Below are 13,792 nucleotides of genomic sequence, written 5' to 3'. Positions count from 1 at the left end.
TCAAGTAGAGCTCAGACCAGTAAGCTCCCGATAAAGGCATCTGTTGTCATCATGAGGGTATTAGGAAGACTCCATGAAATCGGGCCTGAGATAAATAAATGCTGAGTAAAATGGACAACTAACGACCTTTCTAAAAATTTCCACCACTGCGTAACAGCAGCTTAGGAAGCAATTCCTAGTTTGATAGGAGAAAATAAAATCTCATTTTACTTTGAATTATTGTGCTGCCAGTAAGGTTGTTATAGGCTGAATTGTATCCCCTAAAAATTTGTTTATTGAAGTCCTAATCTCCGGTACCTCAGAAAGTGACTGTATTTGGGGATAGGGTCTTTACAGTGGTAATTAAGTTAAAATGAGGTCATTAAATTAGGCCCTAATCCGGTATGACTGGTGTCATCATAAAAGAGGAAATTAGGACACAGACATGGGCAGAGGGAGGACCACGTGAGGACGCAGGGAGAAGATGGTCATCTACAAGCCAAGGACAGAAGCCTCAGAAGAATCCAATGCTGCCGACACCTTGACCCTGGACTTCTAGCCTCCAGAACTGAGAAAATAAATTCCTGACGCTTATGCCTCCCAGTCTGTGGTACTTTGTTACTGCAGACCTAGCAAACGAATGCAAAGGTCAAACATCTGTATACTCCCTCTCTGATGATTGTCAATTGACAATTGTCCATCCGTGTCCTTCTGTATATATAACTACACGAGTCTTTGCATGCTTATGTTCGAACTAGCAATTTCTTTAAAAGCCCACAAACCTCTGTCCTCTGCCGAAACTCGTATTTTACGTTGCAGAACAAGGAATGATCGACAAATTACAAAGAAACTGTTTCCTGGGTAACTTTGGAGTCCCTTGAATTTTACCTAAATCTAAAAAGAGCATAGAATCCGGAAATGCAGACTGTCCATACCTGAACAGCAAACTGAAAAGGCAGATGACCAAACAGACTCCGATCGTGAAGATGTAGGCCAGCTGCATGTGGTAAGATGTGCCACCGATCCCGTGCCGGATTGTAGAATTGGTGTAAAAGCCATAGTACATCACTGTGTCCCTAAAATAACCCTGAAAGGGAGGGACCATAAGCCCTAGGTCAGATGAGTCTCTTGAGAAAACGATGAATGACTATGGTCAGCACAGTTGACCTCTCTCATCTACACGAAGCTTGGACCAAACAATTTAGACATTTCGTTTGCCAGTAAAGGGGCTCCCAAGGTCACTGAGAACCTAGACACTTTATCAGTAGGCTCTCAAAGCTGGAAGAGAATCCCAAACCAACATAACTTTACAATAGAGGGACCAGTTGTCACCACTTGGAAAACCCATCTCAGTTCGCAGGCCTAAGTTCGCAGGTGGCCAGACACATTTGGCTCTCGGACTGCAGTTTGTCGATCCCCGGTTTACAGAATATCAATGGCAGAAATCTCTTCTAGAAGGTGAACTCACAAGGCAGGGGCTCCGTGCCTCAATGAGCAGCTGAGTAAATCAGTTACACTTGCTACTAAATAGATACCCAGTAGATACTCTATATAGATACCCAAGATACATAGTGAAGCAGAAAATGTCGCAAAGCAAGACTTGTAATGTCCTACCTTCTTTTTTATTTTGTCAAAGAATGTCTGTCTGTCTGTCTGTCTACCTACCTACCTATGTATCTGTATTCGTATAGGCAGAAAACCAGTGGACAAAGATACCCTCTGAACTGGGGAGTCGGACAAGGGAAGAAGGGTAAAATGGACTTGCTCTTAGTTTGTTTTCTATAGTAGGAATTTTTCAAAAGGAGCATTGTATTTTGTAGAAAGAAAAGGTAGATCTATGAACACTAATACGAGACATCCGCCGTATATTAGGTTAAAAACTCAAGTCCTAGGCAATATATCAGAATAATTCATCTTTTGTTAAAAAAGAGAAAAGGGTACACGTGAACGTGCATCTATGTGTCTACATGTGCACAGCGAAGAGGATTCTGAACAATAGAAGCTGTTATCTTTGGAGGCAGAAATTCTACTGCATTGTCCAGCTGCTGCTTTTGAGCGGGGGCAGAGAACAACATTATTTAAACACCCACTTTCCCCATCGGTTGACTCCCAGGAAAAACGAGAGGTCTGGACCAGTGGCCAGCCAGGCGTGTCTCCGGGTTTCTGAGGTGGCGAACGCCAGGCTGGGGAAATGGAGAACTTACCGCCCCCGTTAGAAATTCCAGTCCGGTGAATTGGAGGGTGTTCCTTTCGGCCACGGTTAACTGAGGGATTATGAGGAAGCTGAAGGTCACGATGAACGAGAAAATGTTGAACTTCAAAAGCCACCTCAGAAAGTTGAAATAGGACAGGACGCTGGTCCCAAACTTGCCTCCGATGACTTTGAGCGTCTTCTGCCACAGGCTGACGGAATCGAGCAGCTCCGACAGGCCGCTCCTGGGCCTCCGGTACGCCTGGGTTAGGACGCAGAGCACGAGGCTTGACGGGCCCTCGACAAACGTCTACCCATCGGGTCCCACCAGAGCAAAAAAAAACGGCTGCTGTTCCTTTGCAAACGTCGCCTCATTTGATCTGCGGGACCACCCCCTAACGCGAATGCTATTACCCCCTTCCCAGGTCTGCTGAAAAAGGTGACGCTCGCAGTGGCTAAATTGGCCAAATAACTTGGACCTTCGACTGCCCACCTGGTTTCCCCACACCTGAACTGACCCCAGTTCTATGGCTTTCAGTGAAACGGCCCTGAATTTTGATGCCTCTTCCCTGTGGGTCCCCTTTCATCCCCACTCTTCCATCTCCCCGTTTCCACCCTCTTGTGCCCATTTTGCTGACTGCAGTCAAGGCTGACTCACCAGCGAAATGGAGTTCAGACACTGAGCACAGCAACTGAGTTCGAGGGTACGATGGGGCTGCTTGCTTTTCTCTTTGTCGACCATTTTCCTGTGGCCAACGGCAGAAGAGAGAGAGAGAGGTACCAAGGCTGTGATACATTCCTTCCCCCAAATATTTACTGAGTGCCTAGGACGGGCCAGGCACGGTCCCAGGAGAAGAGAGAGCCCAATTTCCCTGCCTCGTGGAGCTGACACCCTCGTTGGAATAGAAAGACAATAAACAATAAATATAACAACCAAATGGGTGAATGATGGAATATTAAAAGGCGATTTGCATTCTGGAAAAGAAAATGGAAAAACAGAGCGGGCGGGGTGGGAAGCCTGTTACGATTTGAATAGTGTGATATTTGAGCAAAGTCTTGAAGGAGGGAAGGGGTTCGTCGTATGGAGAAGGGACTGTCCCATGCATAGGGAACGGCTAACTCAAAGCCACTAGCAAAACAGGATGGCTGGACTTCTCTATTCCAGGGTCCCATCCCACATTGCAGTTAGCGGTCATGTCTCTTGAGAATCCTCTAGTCTGTGACAGTTTCTCAGCTTTTCCTCATTTATGATGACCTTGACAGTTCTGAGGCGTCCTAGCTGGGTATCGTGCAGACTGTCCCTCACCTTTGGTTAGACTGGAGTTATGAGTTTAAGGAGCCTCCCAGAGAGGGGATGCGTCCTTCTTGTCACATTACTTAACTCCGGGGAGTTAAGTCAATCTCGACCACCGGACTGAGGTAGCATGAACCGGAATTCATCTCTGGAAAAGGTACTTTCCCCCTCGTCACACTCTACTCTTTGGAAGCTGCTCACTAAGCACGGCCCACACCCCAGGCGACAGGAGAGAGGAATATCCACGTAGATCATGCAGAATTCTGTAGAAAGATGGTCTCTTCTCTCGCATTTATTTATTTCTTATCTTTCTAATATGGGCAAAAGTAGGTGATTAAGGTTCGTGTGACATCTGGGACGGAAGAAAAGCTTCCGGGCCATACCTAAGGTTCCGTTTCTCTTCCATGGTCCTCGGCTGATTCCTGATGGCTTTCATTCTGTCTCTAGATGTCATGGCTATCAGAGATGCAATTAACTTTTGTCCTGTGGGAGAGAAACAACAGAATTCATCTTTTGTCCTTTCCCAGGATAACAGCATTTTAAAACCTGGCGCTGAGGTTAGATTATGCTTTCATAAGAACACAAGGAAAGAAGGACCTAGGGACTTTAGTGACCTCCAAAGGTTAGAAATAAAATGAGACGACAGCGTGCATCTGTGTTAAAGTTCAAAGCCAAAGCAAATGATACCTTGCAGGCAATTCCAATTTAGTGTTTTTCTTTCCCATGACAAAAATCCTTTTCCCATGGCCAACGAGAGCGTGCAGTTCGGTCAGCCTCTCTCTCCTCTACCTTCTTTCCAATCCTGGACTGTTGTCACATGCTCCTCCACCCCCTTGGAACGACTGTCCCCTCCTCTCCTGCTAACTTACTGTCACATTTTGAATCAGGGTGGCAGGCACTATCGGTGGCCTACCCCAAAGCCATGGCTCCTTTTTTTTAATAGAATCTCAATTTTGTTTAGAAATGTATGTCTCTCCCTCCCCGTGGCCCTGAGAGTCTGAGGGTGGGACCTATCTCCAGGGACAGGGGACAGGTCTCGATGAGTCCAAGCCAATCCTGATGGCCCTGTCCCCCTTGCAGGTGACCGACTTAGGCACAGGCATGTGACACGATGCTGGTCAATGTTCTGTGTGTGCGTGGCAGGGGGAGTGTCTGCTGAGGAGCTTCCTGGCAAAGATTTCTTCTGTCTCAAAAAAGCAAACCTCAAAAAACAATGAAAAGACAGATCTTTCCTCTTCCGGGTGTTATTATGTCCACATGTGACACCCGGGACTGCTGTCACCATGTCGTAACAGTGAGGAAGCCATCTGGGTGGCCGGCAGGGGCAGCCAACAAGGCAGCACGCTAGCTCCCTGGTCAAGCTATTGAGCCAGAGCCCCTCACTTTAATGACATACTGTAGTTGAGGTGGAGGGACAGTCCCCAGGAGAGGGCCACCAAATCACTTGGCTGAAGACGAGGAATTTGCACCTCTCCTGAGAGGAAAAGGAGAGGAGACAGAGAGGAAGAAAGGAGAAGGAGGGAGGAGGAGAAAACGAAGATTCGGGGAGACAGCAGCACGACAGGAGATACCCCAGTCTTCACTAATGAGGCTAAATCCACAAAATGGATTATTTTTCCTCTTAGAAATCACCGAGAGAGGCTGGACTTCACCCCTGAAGTATTATCGGATGAAATAAAAACAACATCCAAGAAATCAAACAGTATTTGGCCTCAGGAACAGAGAGGCAGGGAGGTCTCAGCAAAGGCCCAGTTTCGTGGTGAACTTGGCAGTAAGAGGCATCCCATGTTGCCAAACCCAGGATGGGAAAGAATTGGGCCAAAGCAGGACGGGACACTGGTTAAGGTGTCAGGTTTGTGAATCAGGCAAACCTTATCTGCCAGATCACTTTATCTCCCTGAACCTCAGTTTCCCGCATCGAACACATGGAAATGACACACCCGCCCCGCACAGGTGTGGAGTGTGGGGGGTAAATAAAATTAAACGCGATGGATAACAAAAAAGGAAATGCTTGGCGGAGCGCCAGACACGTGAAATGAGCTTGATGAAGGTCAACTCCTTTCCAGGTGTTAGATGCTCTAGGGTGACCCTTTCCTAGGTCCCTAGTATCCTCAGGTCATCTACCGAACCTACTTAATGTCTTAAAACTAAAAACCCCGAGGGCCACTTGGAAGCCTTTGCTCCCATCCTCCCCCGGGCCCAGTGTCTCACTACCTTGAATATTGTCATGTGAAGTACAGGGAGTGTCTACGCCCACACTTTCTGGGCTACGAAGGGTCTGAGAAAACGATTCATTCAAAGATGTCGAAAACTGTAACGACCGCTTGGCCTTTTTGTCACTCCGGTGACTGCCAATCTGAGGGTCTGTCACATCAATGTCAGACGTGGATGAGACCATGCTGAAGCTGGAGTTCACCAGCGTCTTTTCTGGCACGATCCGATTTGAGGACAGATGCCTTTGGACCTCGGGTGGAACATCCTCGACCTCGATGACGATTTCATTCACTTGGTCATCAGACAGCATCTCTCGCCCCCTCTAAGTCTGGGGCCCCTACAGATGTCACAAAGCGGTGATGACAATCACAGAGGGATGCCCCAGTCACATCTTTTCAAATGCCAGGATGAGACTGCCAAAGCCAGCCCCCACACAAAGCACAACATAACTCCCCATATCCACACCAGAAGGGTCTCCTAGGAGGAGGTGTGTTTTTCTGACCAGAGTTCTGTCTTGGTAGCCAGGTAAGAAACCAGAAACAGAATCCTTCACTAAAGACAATGGGATTCTAGAAACAGCCAGCAGAAATTCTTCTAAATGGCTCGTAATCAAAGAGAAGGATTTTCTTCTTAGTTTCGTGCCTCTGGCCTAAAACATATATTTTACATTCATAACTTGATATACCAACGGGTTTCTAGTGAGCCCATTATTATCTGCTAATTGCCTTGGGTGGCCCATCCTGGTATTTGTCCGCCTCCCGATAGCCATTCCCCACTTCTGTCCCTCTGGCAGAAGGCTCCTTTCCTGTCCAGGCACTCTGCACTCTGAGGGTTCGGGGGGTCCTCTTTTACCAGAGGCCCCAAACCTCTTGCTGACTAGATAGAACAGTCTGATGAAATTTAAAGGCATTTCTTTACCCCAAGAGTTACAGCCATTCTCTGCTCCAAATGGAGACTGATTATGTCTCCATGGTTTTCCCTCCCAGGTAGCAATAGCTAACCCTTCTGGAAGATGCATGCCTCCTTGAGAAGGATCTCAGGAATCGAGTTAAAGTTTATCATACAGGCTAGGGGGCCGGAAGGCGAGAGCTACTGTCGTGTTAAGTCATGGGGCCCCTCAATTTGCGTTACTAGACTGAAGATGCCGTAGGTTTATTTCTCGTTGTTCACAGATACGCCTCTAGGTTCCAATACGCCCTGGCCTCTCTCCTCTGCTGCTTCCTTTTTCTCTCTCTCTGTCTTGGCCTCTGATCAGACCTTCATCGCCATACACGGTGATCCTTACAGAGCTTCCCGACCGATTTCAAAACCTCTGGCCTTTGCCTGTCTGACCGCTTTACACGCCACCGCTATTAATAATTATATGGTGATTCCGAAGAATTTTGATCGATGTGTCGCTACCTCACTAACACGTGTATGAGCAACAGGATGGACACGTGACCCAATCTTCTTTCTTCCAGGAAAAATGCTTGGGCCACGTGTAGGCACGTGCCATGAATAGGGCTGGACGGCATTGACTAACAGACCCGCAGAGAAGAAAGACTCCCTAATGAGCCTGCAGAGCGGAGGGTGTGTGCCTAGGCCTGCTCCTGGTCATGCTCCGTGGCCTGTGGAGAAGGCCTGCCTGTGGTTAAGACAAACGAGGTGAAGCTTAAATAGAAGCTGAGTCAAGCACAGGAGAGAAATAGATGGGGAAAAAAAAAGCAGAGTTCGGGTAGCGCCGAGCCCCTGGTGTCGGGCTCACAGCCCCTGGTTCTTGTAACTCGTTCAACAAATTAATTTAACAGATATCTCTGAGCATCCACCGTGTGCCAGGCACTATGCCAAAAAGTAATTCTCTCTTCAGTTCTTTGTTTCCCCCACATCCTACCCCTCATACAAGCCAATAAATTCACTGTTACTTGCAACTCAGAGAGTCCTAATGAAGACACCCTGACATCCAGAAAACACTCTGCGTGTCTAAAAGAAAACCCTGTTATAATACATTTAGGAAGTACTGCTCTGGTGAGGCTAAGGGGGAAATGGCGATGTCTGCTTTGCCTTGAACATTCCTTTCCCAGCTTTGCATTTTTCGTCACTGTGCATTTAAGCCTTACCTTGGGGTGACTTGTGCCAGTCACTTCCATACAGTGGGTTTCCATAAGCTGGGCCGGGGCTGCTTTCACCCACATACGCAGGGTTCACTGGAATGAAGAGGGAGAAGACATTGCCGTGAATCCTACATTAGGTATTACTGAACACATAAGGGTCAGTAAGACCTTGACCTTGACCTTGAGGTTCTAACAGACTGATGATTAAGCACTTGGGTGGAAAATAGGACACAAATATGGAAACAGTGCTGGTAAATACAAACAGCCTCAATGGATGGTTTTCATTTGATTACAAGCCATAGTTAAAAATAACTATTGCACTGAGTTCCAGGACATACCTATACACACAGAACTAAAAAAGTTTTACAGAACGATACTTTGCTTAACTAAATAAACAGCACCCTGATATACTCTTATTTTTTGCCATTCTTTTCTGTTTTATTTTTAAAAATTAATTTCATGACTTGTTAATGGGTTACAACTCAGAGTCTGAAAAATACTTGCCTGGGGTCAGGGAGGGATGAACAGGCAGAGCACCAAGGGATTATGGGTAGTTAAAATATTCTTTATGATAGCATATGGATGGATACACGTCATTATACATTTGTCCAAACCCACAGAATGTCAAACACCAAGAGCGAACGCTGATGCAAACTATGGACTTTGAGTGATCATGATGCAGCGATGTAGGTTCATTGATGGGGGGGATCTTGAGAATGGGGGAGTTATGTATGTGGGGGCTGGTGGCATGTGGGAAAGTTCTGTTGCCTTCAATTTTACTGTGAATCTAAAACTACCCTAAAAAGTCTTAATTTTTTAAAAAATTAAGCAAAAAATAAAAAATATGCTTGTCTAGATTATTATAGAGATTCCTTCCAGTTCTAGCATTTTATGATGATGTATAAATGAATTTGAAATATGACATTATTTTCTTAGGGACAGAATCCTGTCTTGGCACCTACATGACAGTGTTACATTTCAATATATTTTTATTTAACCCATAGCAAACATTACAGGCTAAACTCCTCAACAGAGAAAATGAGCACTTTTCGATGGTGACGTACACGAAAAATTACACTGTGGGACGTTCTGGGACTTCTTGCCAAGGATTGATTCCCAGTTCTGCCACTTACTAGCTGTGCGCCCTTGGGCATGTTACTTAACCTCTCTGAGCTTCAATATCTTAGTCTCTGAAACAGAAATATCCTTTTTTTTTATTATTACTGGCCCCATAAAAAATCTCTCTAGGCATTTCTTCCTCGTTGCCTTCCCCCATTAAACGTTAATACCACAGATAGACTATATCCGTTCATGTCCAATATGAGTATCTGCGCTTTACATATAAAATGAGAGATTTTTTTTTCTGGCATTCAATACATTTTCAAACCTTGGGATCGATTTTGCCCCATTGAGAATTCCCGGCGTAAGGTTTGGAAGAGCCCAAATGAATGTTTTCGGTGCAAATGTGTAACGATCAGTGTCTTTCATTAGTGCGTGGCAATGCATCCCACGCCCTCCTCTCTTCCCCATCTGCCCCCTAAGGGTTGAGCCAACCCTTCCTCTGCAAACAAACAGCTCTTGGGGCCCTCATTCTGTTCCTGGCTGAGCACCCACCCTTTTCTCGCCCCCGGGGGCTCTGAATTTCTATAACATTGATTTGTGTGGAATAAGCTGGCTTTCTCTATGAGCAACATGTCCCCCTTCCTCCAAGAAGATAAGAACTGGTAGCATTTCCTTTCTCTCCCAGAGCTAAACCTTTACAAACAGCAGATTCGGAAGACTGATGCGATTTTTTACACGTTAATAGTCTGCTTGCTAATTTTCTTTAGTTTTGATGTACCAGTGTTACCTGCCCACTTGAGTTTCAAGCAACTTGAGGACAGAGCTGCCTCTTACTTCCCTTGTCCCCAGTAGGTTCTGACAGATCCAGACGGAACAGCTTTAGGATACGCTAAACTGAAGTGGCCACTGGCAGCACACAAACCGAATCTAGCCCAACAGCGATTTTTTGTTTGCCAAGTTCAGTGTTTTTACTTTTATATTATCATTTTGGAGCAGGTAAAAATTGCATAAAAACTCAGATTTTTCACTTCTGTAGAAAAATCTGAGGACCTGGCCACAAGGAGCCCACAATTTCGCACACCCACAATCCATTGAACCTGAACATCGACTACGTCACATAGCACAGAGCGTACACGCCCTGTTTTTCACAACCCCTACCTGGCCTGCTCTGATAACTGATGATACTGCTTCTTCTCTAGACAGTGAGTTCTCAACCCATGTAAAGCAGGTGTGCGAGCGGGGAAGGATAAACCAATTCTTCTATTGCTGTAAATATTTAATGACTGCTCCCTTAAGTCCAAAGATATGACTCTCACCTTCACAAATGCTTCTTCCTAAGATATGACTCTCCCCTTCACAAATGCTTACCATAGCCGCTGCCAGGAGCACCTGACACAGAGTGGCCGTATGGATTGCCCATCTCCATGGATCTCATTTCAAGGCTTTCGGGGTAATACTCATTCTCTCTCACAAGAATGCCTAAGGGGCCATCACCCCCGTGATGAGATGAAGGCTGGATTGAAGATGTTTGGCTGAGCACCCTGAAATCCAAAAATAATGAATCGATATCAAGGATCGTAAAGACAATAAAGATAGTAAAGATAATCATCCATCCATCCGTCCCACAAATGCCAACTGAATGCCAACCATATGTTAGGCATAGGCTAAGGGTGAGGACACAAAGATAAAGACATGGGTGTCTACCCTCAAGCAACTCCCAATACAATCTAGTGGAGCTTCTTAGATACAACCATAAGCAATTATAATACAAGTAGCAACTAATGAGTATCAGAAGACAGGCCTGAGTAGCTCAGAAGAAGGAGAAAGGAATTCTGGCTGGGAGTTTGGGGGAAAACTACATGGAAAAGAGACATCTGAGCTGCGATGGGGAGGATAAGTTCACACGTAAAGTGTAAGGAGAGGGCCTTTCAAAGATGAACAGCATCAAGGGGTGAGACAAGACAGTGGAGGGATATATAGAAGGAATGCTATGAAAATCAATTAACCTGGAGCAACAGTTCTCAAAAATATACATATATCAATTCCCATGCTCCGCCCCAGACAATTAAATCAGAAGCTCTGAAAGTTGGGCCCAGGAATCTGTATTATTTTTAAAGTTCCCCCAGGTGATCAGGTAATTAATTCTAAAGATCAACAAAGGTCAAGAACCACTGACCTCAAGTATAGGACCGAGATAGGAAAAGGGTAGATGAAGTGAAAGCTGCTCTCTGGCCGGCATCTTACAATGAACCCAGTGCATCTCCTTCTTAAATGTGCTCATAGGTGAAGCAGGTGTGGCCTTTCCCCCAAAGGTTATGCAGAATTATAAAAGATGAGAAGCGAAAGAGTGACAGGCTCAAAGGTGTATTCTGGAACGATGAATCAGGCAGTGGGGATAAGACCGAGGAGAACATTTTGAGACTCGGTCCTGTTAACCCTATTTAGGACCCGAGGACATTGTGATCCTGCTACACACCTAAATTCGATGTCCTTGTTCCTTGAGATAAATATAAGCCGTTAGGTTTTGTTGATTTCATAATTATTACTAGTAGCAATAGTACATGCAAGATGAGACTCCTATTGATTAAAATTTCACATGGTAAAATTTGTTTTCGATGTTTTTAAAAAGCTAACTAAAGAATCACACCTTGTTGGCAACATGAATATTGAAAATTTTGATGCAGAAAAAATCAGATTTGGTAGAACTAAGTCATCCAAACTAGCATTGTCAACATCCAGAACAGCACCTAGTAAAATTTGCCAATGACCAAAAATCGACAGGTGATTAAAGATTTTTTATGGCTGAGCCATAAAAAGAAATTGAGGAATTAAATTGACTTCATGGAGTCAGATCTTCAAAAGATTTTCTTGATTATAATGCATTCCTATTGATTTAATTCTGGTTAAAATGTTTATAACTATTCAAGTCTTAACCCTAGCCTCACTGGGAAAGCAGCAGGTCAAAACAATGGGGACCTACATGTCTCATAGGGATTGGTTAGGAAGAGGTAGGAGATCGGGGAGGATGTTATCCAAGAAAGAAGTGATGAAAGATTATGTTTAGCTAAGGGCTTAAAGCCTTAGACTAAAAGTCCATGGCCCAGGTGATGTTTACAGGTGGGTGAGATCTACAGGTAGATACGAAAGTTTCGCCACAACTTCAGGTCACCGAAACCATCACACGTAGTATCCCTAACCCAAACAATGCCATCCTAGCACTCGGACCCTACCCCCAGTGAAGGGAGATGCTTTTACTTACTCCCTGGTCATTTGCAGAGTCTGGTCATTTAAAGAGCCATCATCACGAGCATCCTCAGCATTTGTGTAATCAGGCTCTCCCCAAAAGTTTGGAGAGTTCCGATAGTCCTCAGCATTGGGATAGTCTGGTTTCCCAAAACTGTTTGAAGAGTTAGGTTGATTCGCAGCATCTAGATAATCAGGCTCTCCCAGTGTGTCTCTGTATGGATTGATTCTGGAACCAGCATATTCTGGATTCCTTCTGGAGCCTGGATGGTTGGAATTGACTCTAGGGCCAGGACGGTTAGAGTTTCCCTGAGCTCCATGATACTCTGGTTCTCCAAAGGAGCCAAAATAAGCAGCATTTGTTCTGGAGCCTGCATAGTTTCCATTGCTTCTGGAACCTGCAAAGTCAGGATTTTGTTGAGATTCAGAGTAGTCTGGCTCTCTGGATAAGCCTGGATGGTATGGACTGCTCCAAGATTCATTATAATCTGGCTCAGGCAGAGATTTGGGATAGTCTGAACTTCTGGAGCCTGCAGAGTATGGGTCGCTTCTGGTTTTAGAGAAATCTGAGTTGTTCAGAGGATCTGAAGAATACGGATAATCCTGAGTTTTCAAATACCCTCGCGTGCGGTTCCAAGACGCCGAATACTCAGGGTCATTTGGATCTTCCTCATACCCATTATTCCTGTAGCAGGCGGACATGCTGGTACAGATTTGTTACCCTGGAGTGCTCAAACGCTCCCGCATTCGCGGTCACTCAGGGATCTTTTTGCAAATCTGAAAAATAAAAAGGAAGAAAATGGTCAGATTTTTTTTTTCCTGTCTTCCCTGCAGAGATTGGTGGTCATCTTCCAGTATTTGTCCTTTATTTCATAGTTGGGTGCACAGCTGCCCAGAATAAAGCCTATGTTCTCCAGCCTCCTGTGCACCCAGGTGTGGCCACGAGGGGGTCATTGGGATGTGAGCACAACGTCCAGGTTGCACTGTCAAAGGGAAGGGCTATTCCTCCCCTTCTCAGTCTTTTCCTCCTGTGGGCTGGCATCTGGAAATGGTGTCATCTCAGGCCGAGCACACAAAGGCGACATCCACTGTAGGGACAACAGCAAACAGAAGGAGGAAGCCTGGGTTGCTGATGACTTCACGGATCAGTGCTGACATATCAGCTTGGGCTTTTAGGTAAAGAAAAAAAGAAATATTTGTCTTACATGAACCACTGTTTTCTGGGTCTCTGATACATGTGGCTAAATTCATATTCTGACTAATGCAATCCCTCGATTGAGAGGGAGGGGTACAGTGAACCAAAGGATTGGAAGGAACGAGGGCTTTTTGAGCACTTTGATTGCACTAGTGGTTCTAGGGTTCAAAGCATAAAATAGTATGAGTGCCCAGAGGAAGAATGCTTAATGGTAACTAGAGGGCTTGGGTAAAAAGACAATTCCAGTTTGAAAATGTCATTTTATGAGTTCCAAGAGCTCTCATCTGTAGACATGGCATACTTTCAAATCAGAAGTGGTGGAGTTTTAGTTTCTAAGTGTGCTGGGTATCTGTATTTACTGGCCTATTATCCATTTCCCCTTCTTGTGGCAGCAACATCCTGATTTTCCTCTGGGCATCTGCCCCTCCAGACCTCTTGGTCCAGGTGATTCAGGAAGAGCTGATGGTATTCCTGATTCCAAGGATGGTCACATGACTCAGGCCTGACCAATCAGTGTTCACCAT

The 13,792-nt window shown here is 45.3% G+C and overlaps 1 protein-coding gene across 2 annotated transcripts in view; it reads right to left on the bottom strand.

The window, feature by feature from the left end:
* The window catches only part of TMC5 (transmembrane channel like 5), a 34,373-nt gene extending 21,598 nt beyond the window's left edge, over positions 1-12,775 (bottom strand). Inside the window, exons 1-7 of one of the 2 annotated variants that reach the window (XM_039885462.1) lie at positions 12,090-12,775; positions 10,199-10,371; positions 7,775-7,861; positions 3,848-3,947; positions 2,829-2,916; positions 2,184-2,432; positions 915-1,066 (exon numbers count right to left, since the gene is read on the bottom strand). In XM_039885462.1, coding sequence (XP_039741396.1) covers positions 915-1,066; positions 2,184-2,432; positions 2,829-2,916; positions 3,848-3,947; positions 7,775-7,861; positions 10,199-10,371; positions 12,090-12,775 — 1,535 coding nt within the window. Of the gene's footprint in view, positions 1-914; positions 1,067-2,183; positions 2,433-2,828; positions 2,917-3,847; positions 3,948-5,678; positions 5,989-7,774; positions 7,862-10,198; positions 10,372-12,089 lie in introns of those variants that run through there. The other variant, XM_039885463.1, reaches the window with a different exon arrangement.
* Positions 12,776-13,792: the final 1,017 nt, after the last annotated feature.

This window comes from Pteropus medius, unplaced genomic scaffold (genome assembly GCF_902729225.1).
Source record: "Pteropus medius unplaced genomic scaffold, Ma_sr-lr_union100, whole genome shotgun sequence".
Classification (NCBI taxonomy): domain Eukaryota; kingdom Metazoa; phylum Chordata; class Mammalia; order Chiroptera; family Pteropodidae; genus Pteropus; species Pteropus medius.
This window is presented reverse-complemented; position numbering and strand designations above follow the sequence as displayed.